Source organism: Oryx dammah, unplaced genomic scaffold, assembly GCF_014754425.2.
Source record: "Oryx dammah isolate SB20612 unplaced genomic scaffold, SCBI_Odam_1.1 HiC_scaffold_26, whole genome shotgun sequence".
In the NCBI taxonomy this organism is placed as follows: domain Eukaryota; kingdom Metazoa; phylum Chordata; class Mammalia; order Artiodactyla; family Bovidae; genus Oryx; species Oryx dammah.
In genome coordinates this window covers 80,193,273-80,205,821 of record NW_024070210.1, presented here as the reverse complement: position 1 = coordinate 80,205,821, position 12,549 = coordinate 80,193,273, and the positions used below count along the sequence as shown (strand labels likewise).

The following is a 12,549-nucleotide window of genomic DNA, read 5'->3' as shown; positions in this document are numbered from 1 at the left end:
ATTTCCAAGGCAAACCATTTAATATCACCGTGATCCAAGCCTATGCCCCAACCAGTAAGGCTGAAGAAGCTGAAGTTGAATGGTTCTATGAAGACCTGCAAGACCTTTTAGAACTAACACCCAAAAAAGATGTCCTTTTCTTTCTAGGGGACTGGAATGCAAAAGTAGGAAGTCAAGAAACACCTGGAGTAACAGGCAAATTTGGCTTTGAAGTATGGAGTGAAGCAGGGCAAAGGCTAATAGAGTTTTGCCAAGAGAATGCACTGGTCATAGCAAACACCCTCTTCCAACAACACAAGAGAAGACTCTACACATGGACATCACCAGATGGTCAACACTGAAATCAGATTGATTATATTCTTTGCAGCCAAAGATGGAGAAGCTCTATACAGTCAGCAAAAACAAGACCAGGAGCTGACTGTGGCTCAGATCATGAACACTTTATTGCAAAATTCAGACTTAAATTGAAGAAAGTAGGGAAATCCACTAGACCATTCAGGTCTGACCTAAATCAAATCCCTTATGATTCTACAGTGGAAGTGAGAAATAGATTTAAGGGTCTAGATCTGATATACAGAGTACCTGATGAACTATGGACAGAGGTTCATGTACATTGTTTCTGACATTGTACAAGACCATCCCCATGGAAAAGAAATGCTAAAAAGCAAAATGGATGTCTGAGGAGGCCTTACAAATAGCTGTGAAAAGAAAAGAAGCGAAAAGCAAAGGAGAAAAGGAAAGATATAAGCATCTGAATGCAGAGTTCCAAAGAATAGCAAGGAGAGATAAGAAAGCCTTCCTCAGTGATCAATGCAAAGAAATAGAGGAAAACAGAATGGGAAAGACTAGAGATCTCTTCAAGAATATTAGAGATACCAAGGGAACATTTCATGCAAAGATGGGCTCGATAAAGGACAGAAATGGTATGGACCTAACAGAAGCAGAAGATATTAACAAGAGGTGGCAAGAATACACGGAAGAACTGTACAAAAAAGATCTTCACAACCCAGATAATCATGATGGTGTGATCACTCACCTACAGCCAGACATCCTGGAATGTGAAGTCAAGTGGGCCTTAGAAAGCATCACTATGAACAAAGCTAGGGGAGGTGATGGAATTCCAGTTGAGCTATTTCAAATCCTGAAAGATGATGCTGGGAAAGTGCTGCACTCAATATGCCAGCAAATTTGGAAACCTCAGCAGTGGCCACAGGACTGGAAAAGGTCAGTTTTCATTCCAATCCCAAAGAAAGGCAATGCCAAAGAACGCTCAAACTACCGCACAATTGCACTCATCTCACACGCTAGTAAAGTAATGCTCAAAATTCTCCAAGTCAGGCTTCAGCAATATGTGAACCGTGAACTTCCAGATGTTCAAGCTGGTTTTAGAAAAGGCAGAGGAACCAGAGATCAAATAGCCAGCATCCGCTGGATCATCAAAAAAGCAAGAGAGTTCCAGAAAAGCATCTGTTTCTGCTTATTGACTATGCCAAAGCCTTTGACTGTATAGATTACAATAAACTGTGGGAAATTTTGAAAGAGATAGGAATACCAGACCACCTGACCTGCCTCTTGAGAAATCTGTATGCAGGTGCGGAAGCAACAGTTAGAACTGGACATGGAACAACAGACTGGTTCCAAATAGGAAAAGGAGTACGTCAAGGCTGTATATTGTCACCCTGCTTATTTAACTTCTATGCAGAGTACATCATGAGAAACGCTGGACTGGAAGAAGCACAAGCTGGAATCAAGATTGCCAGGAGAAATATCAATCACCTCAGATATGCAGATGACACCACCCTTATGGCAGAAAGTGAAGAAGAACTAAATTATGACCAACCTAGATAACATATTAAAAAGCAGAGACATTACTTTGCCAACAGAGGTCCGTCTAGTCAAAGCTATGGTTTTTCCAGTGGTCATGTATGGATGTGAGAGTTGGACTGTGAAGAAAGCTGAGTGCTGAAGAATTGATGCTTTTGAACTGTGGTGTTGGAGAAGACTCTTGAGAGTCCCTTGGACTGCAAGGAAATCCAACCAGTCCATTCTGAAGGAGATTGGTCCTGGTTGTTCATTGGAAGGACTGATGCTGAGGCTGAAACTCCAATACTTTGGCCACCTCATGTGAAGAGTTGACTCATTGGAAAAGACCCTGATGCTGGAAGGGATTGGGGGCCAGAGGAGAAGGGGATGACAGAGGATGAGATGGCTGGATGGCATCACCAACTCGATGCACATGAGTTTGAGTGAACTCTCAGAGTTAGTGATGGACAGGGAGGCCTGGCGTGCTGCAATTCATGGGGTCGCAAAGAGTCGGACACGACTGAGCGACTGAACTGAACTGAACTGAAAGTTTATTGTTTCTTCCTAGTAAAATTTAATGTTCAAACCAGATAACTAAATGTTAATAGAAATCTTCGTATCTCCCTAGCTAATATATGGAATCACATTTTTAGCAAGTCTTTTTGTGGTGAAACATACATAACATAAAATCTACCACTTCAATCATTTTTAAGTGTACAGTTCAGTGGCATTAAGTACATTCACATTGTCGTATAACCACCACCACTATCCTTCAGAAATTTTCATCTTCCTAAACTAAAACTCTGTACCACTCGAACAGTAACTCCTCATGGCCTTCTCCCCTTAGCCCCTGGCAACCACCATTCTCCTTTCTGTCTCTATGAACTGATTATTCTAGGTAGCTCATAACAGTATAATCGTACAATATTTGTCTTTTTTGTGACTGGCTTATTTCACTTAGCATAATAGCTTCCAGGTTCATCCACATTATAGCATGTGTCAGAATTTTATTCCTTCCTAAGGATGAATAGTATTCCACTGTATGGCATAGACCCTATTTTGTATTCATTCACTGATGATAATTTGGGTTGTTTCCATGTTTTGGCTATTACAAATAATGCTGCATTTACAAATAATATTGTAAATAATGCTTGCATTTCACCAATAAATACACTGGTGTGTAAATATCAGTTTGAGTCACTGCTTTCAATTCCTTTGAGTGGAATTTCAATTCCAGAAGTGGAATTGCTGGTAACAGATCCTTTTTGCTTTTTTCTTTTCTTCTTGGCCATGTGGCATGTGAGGTCTTTGTTTGCCAACCTAGGATCGAACCCATGACCCCTAAAATGGAAACTCGGTTTTTAATCACTGGACAGACAGGAAAGTCCCAGCAGAGCCTTTATAAAATCAGTGAACCACACCTTCTCATTTCTATGAGTCTGATATGATGCTAAATGATTTTGTGGTTGAACTTTTGAGGAAACTGATATTCCTTCTGGCATGTTCCATCTGGGGTAGGTTTTCTTCATATTCCTGGTGCACATCCACTGGAAATTTCTTTAGGTGACTCTTCAGAAATTTCTTTAGAAGACTCTGTCGGTGTTAAACTCAGTTTTCCCTTATTTGAAAGTGTCTTTAAAAAAAAAAACTTTGTCTCAAAAATAACTTTACTGAGGATACAATTCAATGTTTATAGATTTTCCCCCCTTTATTTTAGCACTTTGAGTCATTCCAACGTCTTCTGGTTTCCAGTGGCCGTCGAGAATTGTGCCACCGGTTTAGCTGTATTTCTTCATGGATGATCTGTGTTTTCTCTCTAGCCTTTAGTTTGTTGTTCTTAATTGTTCTGCAGTTTTATTGAATTGTGTCTAGATGTGGATTTCTTCAAATTTACCCTTCTTGGCATAAATCGTGCTTCCTATATTTCTGAATTCCTGTCTTTCATCAATTCTGGAAAATTTTCAATCATTTGCTCCTCTAATATTGCCTTGCCCCATTTTTCTTTCTCTTCTCATGGAGAAGCCAATTTGATAACTGAAAGATCATCTCGCTTTTTTTGCCTCAATTTTTTTTTTATCAGCTTGTCTCTGTTGCTGCATTCTGATTAATTTTCTCAGGTCCATCTTTTAGTGGACTTTCTTCAGCTATATCGTCTGTATGGCAGTTTTAATTTTAATGGTTTCATAAAAATTTTTATTTCTTGATAATTTATTTTTTCCTACATCTCTCCAGGTATTATTATAATCTCTTATTCCTGGTTTATGTTCTCTGTTCCATCTTCTGTTTCTTTAAACACTTCCCAATAGCTTCAGTTTCTTCATCTGATTGTTCCAAATTCTGGACCCCTTAAAGATTTAAGCCTGTTGATTATCATTCCTGCTGATACTCATCTGTGGTGACTTGAATCCTTATATATTTATATTCAGTAATTTTTTGATGAGTTTATATTTGGCTGAATTTAATCCAGAAGTTTGAATTGAAGAAGCTTTTCTCTAGGGAGAATTCCATTTGCTTCTGTTGGACTTCAAGGAGAATTAATAACATGGGGCCATTTAACGTTTTAAGCTTATGGTTTACTTAAAAAAAGGAAAAGTTAAAATTCCAACCGCAAATCCCTTTGTTAGCAGATCTCACATGGAAGCTAACATTTTATTAATGGTAACATCTAGTGCTGCAGTCTGGATAGGTTTGCTTGTAGGTTCCCTCTGCAAGCAGGTGGACTTCTTCCTTTCTGTTAAGAATGTAGCCCCTTGAGGATCCAAGCTTTGGGGGGAATAGAGTTGTCTCACATTTAGCTCTTTATTCTCTGGTTCTCCCCCAAACTCTCTTACCCCTACCCAGTTCCCAAAGCTCTAAGTTTCTACTTAGTTGACCTCTCTGTTTACTTACTATTTCCTTTTTGCTTTGTATTATTTTGTTTGCTTCAGGGGGATGCACGTGGGAGATTATCCTTATTTCCACGGGACCTCACCAAGTTACTTTTAAAATATGTTTGTTGTGCTTTATATAGCATTTAGGTATTCTGCCATGGGAGGTTTCTATGAACTCTGTCACACTACTGGAAGAGGATTTTTGAAGCAAACCCAAACAAATGTGATTATATGGTATATATTGTTTTATACCCTGCTTTTTTCCCTTTGATATATGATAAACCCCTCTTGTACAATAAATATAGGTCTAGAGCACCATTTTAATGGCTGCATAGTCTTCCACTGTGTAATGTATTCAATCTTTTTCCTATTATTTGGTATTTAAGTTTCTATTTTTTCACTATTTTAAACAACATATCAGTGAATATCCTGAAACTTTGGCTAAATCTTTGCATACATCATAACCTTTTTCTTTCTTTCTGTTTATAAAAGTGATACCTGTTAATATAAAATACTCAAATACTAAGGAAAACAAAAATTCTCCATAATCTTTTTTACTGTCACCTCAATTAATACAATTTATTCTATAATTGAAATCTCTTAATCAAACAACAGAGGAGAATTAGGGCTAGAATATGCAAGAAGGGAGACCACAATCTCTGTGCCTCACTTGCATCCCAGCAACTAGAAATAGGGAATCAGAGCAGGTCCAAAGGATGGGCTGAAGGTCGCTGAAGACAATCAGCTCTAGAGAACTGAAGGGATGAGAGACACCCAAATAGACTCCAAAGGCCTGGGTCAACCAGGGTCAGGTGTCCCTGGCCTCAGAAAAGGCCAGAGCTTCAAAATCCAGGAATCAACTCTGCCTTGCCAGTTCTCCACTGCTGGAAGAAGAAAGCAGAGGTCTTCTCAGGCACTCACTCCAGGCTCCTCTTCCTACCCCTCCCTCTCTTAAAGATGCTTGGTTTGTTTTTTATATTTTTTTGAAATTTCTTGATGATGTGCCTGAGTATGGACTTTTTTCTTCATACATTTGCTGGAAACTCAGTGGGCACTTTTATTTATTTTTGTCTGAGCTAGGTCTTTGTAGCTGTGTGGGCTTTTACTCTAGTGGCGGCGAGCAGGGAAGACTCTAGTTGAGACGCAAGGGCTTCTCATTGCAGCGGCATTTCTTATTGTGGAGCATGGGCTCAAATGTGCATAAGCTCCAACAGCTACAGCTCATGGGCTCTAGAGCACAGCCCCAGTAGTGGTGGCACACGGGCGTGGTTGCCTCGCAGCTTGTGGGATCTTCCTGGACAGAAAATCGAATCTGTGTCTTCTATATGGACAGGCAGATTCTTTACCACTGAGCCATCAGGGAAGCCCAAGATGGTTTATTTTGAGTCAAAAACTATTATAGGTTCTGACACCATCCTCAATCTTACACTTTACAGTAACTTCTTCCGATTCTCAGGTTCGTATGTCAATCTAAAGAAATCTAGCTGTAAAAGGTTTTTAAATGCACCTCTAACTCCTTTCTGACTACTCTCCTCAAATGGAGGCCAGGTGTTGAGACCATGAGCTCAAAAAGAATCATGAATGACTGTCCTCTCTGATGGCTCTTAGTTCCTGAACTAGACTTTTTTGAGGAACTTCCAGACTTGCCTTTATATTCTGTGAGATACCACCATATCACCATAAGACTTCAGATGAATTCTGTTGACTGTGCAGGTACATGAAGAGACCCCAAACCAGAAATAAACCCAACCTCCTAGCTCCTCTCAGTTGAGTATGGAGCAGCACCTGGGATGATTAGCATTTCAGTGAAGCCTCAAAAAGTTTGGGTTGTTCATTTATTAATCCAATTCAACAAATATTTATTGGATACCTACCTTGTACCAGCTTTCAAAGAGACTACAGTTTAAGCATTCCCTAAATAGGTCAAAAATAGCATGCACTGACTCCATCAGAATTCAAGATGTGTATACTGGAGTTCCAGTTTCTGGAGAAACCACAGTTAACTGCTGGCTGCTTTTGCTCCGGCTAGAGGAGTCCATGGACCACTGGACAGGATGGAAAGTTCCACAAGGTAAGCACCTTCCAGGGAGTCTTGCCCCATGACCCACAGGGTTGAGTCTCCCCATGAAGGACTGAGTGCCTAAGGCTGGTGGTATCTAATTCCATAACCTTCAGCTATGGTCAGGCCTTGGGCAGGTAAAATATGAACACCTTTTGTCAACCCTGAATCCTTAAGTCTCCCCAAGCTCCTGAGTTCTCCAAGACCCTTGTCCAGAGCATGTTGGTCAGGAAGATTTATTAATATTAACCAGAGAATTTGCAATGGAGGAGTGGCTGTGGGGAGAGAGGGCAGAGAGGCTCTGCGGTGTCTCCACTGCCGTGTACACCACAGTATCAGCAACTCTCTGGTGCGCCAATTCACCTAGCTGACCACAGCCCCCTGGGAGAGGTCTGTATTCGGAAAGAATAGAGCCCAGTGGACACGCCACACCTTCCCTAGTAACCTTCCCCACCAGCTGACGCCTTTGTGAAAGCGGCAAAGCTTCACGGTTCAGAGCCAGGCTCTGACGTCAGTTCTATGTCAGCTTGGGCCAGGTGCTTATACGCTCAGTGCTTTCTCACCTATAAAGAAGTAACAAAAGCAGTACCTATCCCCTTGGGGTTGATGTGAGGATTAAATGAGCTAATGGCATGTGGTGAGCTTTAGAGAAGTGTTAGCTATGATCTTAGGGCAGCTGTGGGAGAACAGAGTCCTAGGACCATTACATCCTACTCAGCGCCACCGCCCGCACCCCCACCCCCAACCCCCCGCCAACCCTCCACTCCCCCGAACCCCGCCGCGGGATCCCAAGCTTGGCGCTGGAGCTGGGAATCCTGTGGAAGAAGGGATAGAGGCCAGCAGTAGGAGGTGCTTGTGGGTTCCTGGAGGGTGAGGATACCCAGCGACAACCGGGCCTGACCTGACACCTTAGGAGCAGCACTAGTTTCTGTTCTGCAGCCTGCCCTGTGCCCTTCCCCGCCCCCGGGGCGGGACTGCAGAGGCATCAATTAAAGAAGGAAGTGGTTCGGGCAGAGAGCACAACCCCGCGAAGCGGGAAGCGGAACCGTGAAGGAGCCTGGAGATTGACTCCTCTCCCAGCCCCCAAACCCTCTTTCATCCGTGGGGGCTCGCAACTTCCAGAAGCTTCTCTCATCTTCCAGCCTGATGTCTGGCTCTGCGTTATGGTAAGTGGAGAGTGAGATATGGATGCGCCTTGTGCCAAGACCAGGGCACAGTGGGTCTCACGGGAGGGGCTGGGGCTCGAACTGACAGCGCTGAGCCGAGTCACGGAGGTGGGCGCGGGGGGCGGTTAGAGGGGTGGGCCTGAGAGGGGAGCAGGGAGGCCTTGGGCCCATGGCCGGCTGGTTACGTGGCCCCCCTCTCTCAGGGCCATTGGTGCCTCAGCCCCGCTGGTGCCCATCGAGGAACTGGAGAACCCGGAGTTAATAGGCAAGGGCGGATTTGGCTCTGTCTTCCGGGCACATCACAGGAGTTGGGGCGTAGAAGTGGCGGTCAAGATCGTGAACTCGTGAGTGACCCGAGGTGGGGTCTGATCCAGGAGGCTGGGCCGGGGAGGAGGGGCCGCTGTGCCGCGGGGCGGGGCCTGAGGGCCGCGGGAAGGATCTCTCAGGCGCAGAGCTGACGGCCCCTCTCTCCTGAGCGCAGGAGGGCCATATCCAGGGAGTTGAAGGCCATGTCCAGTCTGCATAACAAGCATGTGCTGCTCCTGCTGGGGGTCACCGAGAAGCTGGAGTGGGAGTTCGTGTCTGGGCCGGCTCTGGTGACTCCATTCATGGAGAACGGCTCCCTGGCGGAGCTGCTACAGCCCCATTGCCCTCGGCCCTGGCCGCTCCTCTGCCGCCTGCTGCATGAGCTGGTGCTCGGGATGTGCTACCTGCACAGCCAGAACCCAGTGCTTCTCCACCGGGACCTCAAGCCCTCCAACGTCCTACTAGACTCAGAGCTGCACGCCAAGGTCAGCCCATCCCTCACCCAGCCCATCTTCTGGACCAAGTCCTGCCCCAGAGCTGCTCCAACCCCATCCACGGGACATAGGACCCGCATCTGCTGCAGCCCTGTCTCCTGAATACCCTCAGCATCTCCCTCTGGACACAGGGCTGCCCAAGTGTCAAGGCCCAGCCTGGAGCTCTGGCCCCTGCCACACCAGGTGATAGAGGCCTTGACCAACGTGGTCAGTTCCACAGGTCCACCCCACCAGGCCCTCCAAAGATCCGTGGCTGATCTAGCCCAGGAGACTCAGAACTCAACCCAGTGCCATGGAGAGGGGACCCAGACCTCCAACCAGGGGCCCCACTGGTCCTACCCTTCCCCTAACCCTCCATACAGTCTTTACAAGGCTGAGCCTGCACTTTTGGGGGGAGGGGGGTAAGAAGAGGGTTCTGGGAGTTTCTTGGACCTGCCCATTCCCTATCTCCTCGTTCTTATCTCCCTTTTGCAGGTGGCAGATTTTGGCCTGTCCACATTTCAGGGAGGCTCACAGTCAGGGGCAGGATCCGGGGAGTCAGGGTGCACCCCAGCCTACCTGGCCCCAGAACTGTTGGCTAATATAAACCAGAAGGCCTCCAGGGCCAGTGATGTCTACAGGTAAGGCATCCACTCCAAACATATATCCCCAATTTCTACACCTGCCTGGGTCCTTCAAAGGTATACTGTATGGAAAGCAATCTTGCCAGCAGTTGGATCAGGCCTCAGCTTTGTGTCTACTGCAGCTTTGGGATCCTAACATGGGCAGTGCTAGCCGGAAGAGAAGCTGAGAGTAAGACAGACTCTGGGATCCTTCACCTCAGGTGCCCCCCTCCCCTAAGCCCCTAATCTCCCAATCCCCAAGCTCTCCTCCTCCTGTTTACCTGCTCAGACTGCCCCACTCCCTCCTCACATCTCCTACACTCCCCACCCCTTTCTGTGATGGGGTAGCCTTCATACTCTGAATGCCTTCTCTTCACACCCTCCCCCACCCTAGTAGTGCCCCAGACATTATTGGTGCGGGAAGCAGTGTGTGAGAGGCAGATCCGGCCCCCACTGACTGAGCTGCCCCCGTCTGGGCCTGAGACTCCTGGCTTGGAAGAACTGACAGATCTGATGCAGAAGTGCTGGAGCCATGAGCCCCAGAAGAGGCCTTCCTTCCAAGGTGTGCTGGCCATCCAACTGGCAGTCAAGATAGGCCTGAATTTGTCAGCAGGGTCTTTTTCCCCGGAAAAGAAATTTTGTTCACCTGCCACCCACTCTGCCTTCTCTCTAGAATGCCGAATAAACACCAAGAAAGCCCTTGATCTGGTAAATAAAGGAGATGTGTCTGGTAGAAAGATGAATGCTGCGGTCTACATGGTGAGTGCTCAACACCCCCCTGCCAGGAGCTGGGCAGGATGGCACAACGTGGCCCCCTTGGCCACTCAATAACCCCCCACTGACCACCATTCTCTAAGCTTTGACTATGGTCCTCCCTCTCCTCACCCCATCCCTGAGTTCCCAGGCAACAGATATGGACCCAGCTCCCTTGGGTTTACTCCGGCTGTCCCACCTCCATGCCCAGGCAGCTCCCCATCCTTACAGGTGAAGGAGTTCCTTTCTGAGTACAGGGGCAGCAACAGCCCAGGCCTGGAAAGGACAGAAAGAGACAGTCCTAAGGAAACCACAGGAAGCCATGATTCCTTGGTCTCTGAAATGATGACCCTGAATCTGGAGGGGTGCCCCAGCTCTGTTCCTGAAAAATGTACAAACCTTCTTGAGAGCATCAGGGTCCAGAGAGAGCAGGTTCCACCTGCCTGGACAGCAGAGACATCTTCAGATTCAACAGCCCGGCCTCCTCAGACTCCAGAGACTTTACCTTTCAGAACCCAGAATCCCAGGCCCACCTCTGCTTGGATCCCAGGTCCTGGACCCCAAGGGAGTCAGGTGAGACATTGGCAGGACTACAGGACGTGCTGGGACTCCTGTGAATCCTGCCCCCTTGCCAGGGGACACTTGGGGCTGAGGGCGTCTGCCATAAGGGATCAGGCTCCAGGACAGGGAGCCTGAGAGCCCTGTGTTGTTTGCAGGGGGCTGAGAGACGTGACACCAACTGGCCTCCCAGAGGGCCGGCACCAAATCTGGCACCAGGTACCCACTTCCCATTCCTGTCGTTCCCTGCTCAATTCTTCTACTAGCCTCTTCCTCAAGACCAAATACAGATCCAGGGTACTTGGGGAGGGGGAATGAGAAAGCGCTAGAGCCCACCTACCCCAGCCTTCTCATTTTGTAAATGAAGAAACTGACAGCCACTGAGGTCACACAGCAAAGCCAACTTGGCTCCTGAGCATTTGGACTTGCCCCAACACCAGCGCTGTGAACCTCTAAATTCCATTCCATTGTCGCCGTGTTGGTTCAGGGGGTCGCCCATCAGAAAAGACCCAAAGATCATCTATTCAATGGACTTGAGTTTGAGCAGACTCCTGGAGATAGTGAAAGGCAGGGAAGCGTGATATAGTGCAGTTCATGGGGTCACAACGAGTCAGACACGACTGAGTGATTGAACAACATCAAAGTCTCAGATGTTAGTTGCCACTCCTCTTTAGCTTCTGCAAACCAAATTCTGAAGGGAATTTGAAGCCCGAAGGGAAAGGCTGAAGGCAGGCCAAGACCCCACACTTGCATTTCCCCAGGGTGAACACGAGGTGTCGCTGCCCCTCTATCCTGATGCTCCTCCTTACTATAAATCTCCAGCCACTTAATCCTCCCAACATCCTCACTCTTTCTCTTAAAGGGCCATGGCTTCCTACCATCTTTAACTGCGAAGGAGTACAGATTGGAAACAACAACCGCATAATTATACAAGGAAGAACTGCCTTCTCCACGAAGGGCGTGGCACCTGGGGCCGTGGATAGGGTCCCTCAGTGCACCCCTCAAGGAAAAAGTTCAAAACGACCGCAAGAACCTGAAGCCTAATAGCAAGAATTGAAGCAGCTTCTCAACTGCCTCCTGGACTTGAGGCTGCTAGCCTAGACTTTCTCTGAGGGCCATCAGGCCTTCACCTGAACTGTCTTTGTGGCCCCAGGAGACAATAAATGTGGCCTTTTAACCAAAGCACCATGAAGGAGGCTAAAGCTTCAGCCAGGGGCAGGAAGAGACATGGATGAGAGACGGGGGAGCTGACATCGAGGGGATGGGAGGCACTGTGGTTTCTCTGTGTGGCCAGAAGTGGGATGCTGAGGGCTGTGGGCGGGCAATGTTGTGGCACACAAGGTCAGGGCCCTGCTGGCCGTGGGGGCAGGAAGGAATCTTGGCTCCTGGGGCAGCTCTAATCTCAGGGCAGAGCACTTCCTGTAGAGCAGGCAAGACCCCACCCTAAACCAAACCCTGAGGATACAGGCTGGTCCTGCCACCACCTTTTCTTCTGGGCTGTAGACACTTGGCAGCGGAGTCCTGGGGAGGGGCTCTCCCTGGGAGTTCTCAGGCCCCAGCACATCTTTGCCCTGCATGATGCCCCTAGTCTCTCTCGTAGGTCAGCCCCCATACTACCACCTCCCTCCCCCATGCATATTCACGCACACATTGCTTCCATGGACACACTGGAAACCTTTGATTCTCAGCTGGTATTTGGGAGTGGACAGCAATGGCTCCATGAAGCTACACGCAGATGTGCCCCTCCCATGGAGCTGGACACCACCGGAGTATAGACCGCTCAGACATGGCCACAGCACTGCCATCCAGGCTGGAGGGGCAGGGAAGGATCGCCTCCCATCTGGACCCAGACCCTGGTCCCCATACGCCACCATGCTCCTCTTCCCCACATCCCTGCCAGCTTTTGCTCCAGCCCACCCTCAGTCTCCCCACACCCAA

General features: G+C 47.5%; 1 protein-coding gene across 2 annotated transcripts; it reads left to right on the top strand.

Moving 5' to 3' along the window:
• Positions 1 to 7,723: 7,723 nt before the first annotated feature.
• Positions 7,724 to 11,803, top strand: RIPK3 (receptor interacting serine/threonine kinase 3). Of its 2 annotated transcripts, none has more exons than XM_040227357.1 (10): positions 7,724 to 7,898; positions 8,102 to 8,242; positions 8,380 to 8,689; positions 9,173 to 9,318; positions 9,444 to 9,490; positions 9,695 to 9,862; positions 9,974 to 10,059; positions 10,285 to 10,626; positions 10,770 to 10,830; positions 11,474 to 11,803. In XM_040227357.1, exons 1-10 carry the CDS (start codon positions 7,879 to 7,881, stop codon positions 11,653 to 11,655), a joined length of 1,503 nt encoding a protein of 500 aa, XP_040083291.1. In that variant the 5' UTR covers positions 7,724 to 7,878; the 3' UTR covers positions 11,656 to 11,803. The 2 variants fall into 2 exon arrangements, with proteins under 2 accessions (XP_040083291.1, XP_040083292.1); XM_040227358.1 differs by having other exon boundaries at positions 7,727 to 7,898; positions 9,698 to 9,862.
• The last annotated feature ends 746 nt before the right edge of the window (positions 11,804 to 12,549 follow it).

Bases quoted from the DNA above. Each gene is read 5' to 3' on its own strand.
- RIPK3 (XM_040227357.1), top strand. From the start codon at position 7,879: ATGTCTGGCTCTGCGTTATG. The intron at 9,491-9,694 runs GTAAGACAGACT...CCCCCACCCTAG, and splicing joins AGCCGGAAGAGAAGCTGAGA to TAGTGCCCCAGACATTATTG. The intron at 10,060-10,284 runs GTGAGTGCTCAA...CCATCCTTACAG, and splicing joins TGAATGCTGCGGTCTACATG to GTGAAGGAGTTCCTTTCTGA.